The following is a 1,546-nucleotide window of genomic DNA, read 5'->3' as shown; positions in this document are numbered from 1 at the left end:
TCCATCCTGTAGTAATCGCATCCAGGTCCTTAGAGGCGAGTATGGTGAATCTTTGTCTCATATTGAGTATATCATCAAAAGGAAATAATAATTCGGCAAAGCTATCATACAAGGGAAAGTGGAGGTTCAGAGAAAGAGAAGAAGACCTTCAACATGATAGATTAACACATGAATTATAACAGTAGACTCGGACATATCAGAAATGGCGCAATGGGGTCAGATACGGATTGTTTCAGATCTGTCCTATATGTTGTTGTTATGAGTCTACAATTATTTTCTCCATTGGAAAAAAAAGATGATAATTTTAACATGTGTACCATATAAACATCGTTAGGGATATTGGACTTTTTTTCTGCTTTGCACAAAGCCTTCACTATCTGATGGGTATTTTGAATTTCTAGCACATCCCAGCTTGGACTGGCTCCGTTTCAAGGAGTCGGTAGCCACCTGTGGCTGGAGGCCAGGCTATTGTGTGCTTCAGAATTGACTTTTGGAATGGGCTTTCTCCCCTCTTGTTGACACAGGCTGTCCCATCTACGGAGTCCCCTCTGTGCGGTCTGACATCCCTGTCCCCCGGATCCGCCGCATCAGTGACAGAACGAACTACGGCGAAGACGGTAATGCATACTCCTTACTCTATCCCACCATCTTCAGCCAGAGAGGAGTGTTTGAGAGAGACTTCTTCAAGACTCGCTCCAAAGAGGAGGTACGGAACTCATTCAGAACACTTCAGAGAAACGTTAACTTCACACAGAGCACAGAGATGGATGCGTTTCTTTACCAAAGGCTGCTGGTTTAGAATTTTCAAGACTTGAACTTTTTAAAAAAATTTAGATTTTAATGAAAGTTTAGAAAGAACTTGGGTTTCTAATCGTTAGGACTTGAGCTTTAATACTATAAAAGTTAGGAGACCACCATAATACAAGGTACTTGGTGAGGACTATTCAAATTGGTTGTAACTTGTGTGAACAGAACTTGATACGGAATTTACTTGATGGCTGGAAGCATTATTTCATGCCATGTGCTTACTATAGGGAGTGCTGGTGGTTTAGTCTGTAGGGTGTTTCACTACTGACCTAAAGGCAGCTGGTTTGAAACCACCAGTGGCTCCAAAGAGGAGGAGGAACAATCTCCTTCGGTCCAATTTATAGACTTTGAGAACCAGCTGGAGGGTCAGCAATGGGTTAGGCCGACCCCATGGCAATGAGATTGCTCTCACTGTGGCCCATGGGCAAAAAGGGAAAAGAAAAAAAGTTTTCCTAGATACTGTTGTATTAGGTTTCACTAGTGAAACAGAACAGATAGTATATCTCTCTACCTCACACATGTTTAGAGAGCAGGGGAGAGACAGTGATTTAGAGAAATCAAGGAATATGTTCATGCGGTCGTGGGTCTGAAAACCCAAAATCTGCACACCAGGCCACAAGATCCTTGAAATTATTAAGGTAAAACAAAACAAAACAAAACAAAAAACATTGACCTTCCTTGAAGGATTCTCCCCCAGAACAGTACATTCAAGGCTTAAGTTTGACGATATTATAAAAAT

At 41.6% G+C, this 1,546-nt stretch overlaps 1 protein-coding gene across 1 annotated transcript in view; it reads left to right on the top strand.

The window, feature by feature from the left end:
* Positions 1–1,546, top strand: part of EFHB (EF-hand domain family, member B) — a 69,818-nt gene that overhangs the window by 66,984 nt on the left and 1,288 nt on the right. The window contains exon 12 of the mRNA XM_006883406.1: positions 525–706. Within this exon, the coding sequence (XP_006883468.1) occupies positions 525–706 (182 nt within the window). The remainder of the gene's footprint in view (positions 1–524; positions 707–1,546) is intronic.

This window comes from Elephantulus edwardii, unplaced genomic scaffold (assembly GCF_000299155.1).
Source record: "Elephantulus edwardii isolate Elephantulus edwardi_28Jun2011 unplaced genomic scaffold, EleEdw1.0 scaffold00027, whole genome shotgun sequence".
NCBI classification, from domain to species: Eukaryota; Metazoa; Chordata; class Mammalia; order Macroscelidea; family Macroscelididae; genus Elephantulus; species Elephantulus edwardii.
This window is presented reverse-complemented; position numbering and strand designations above follow the sequence as displayed.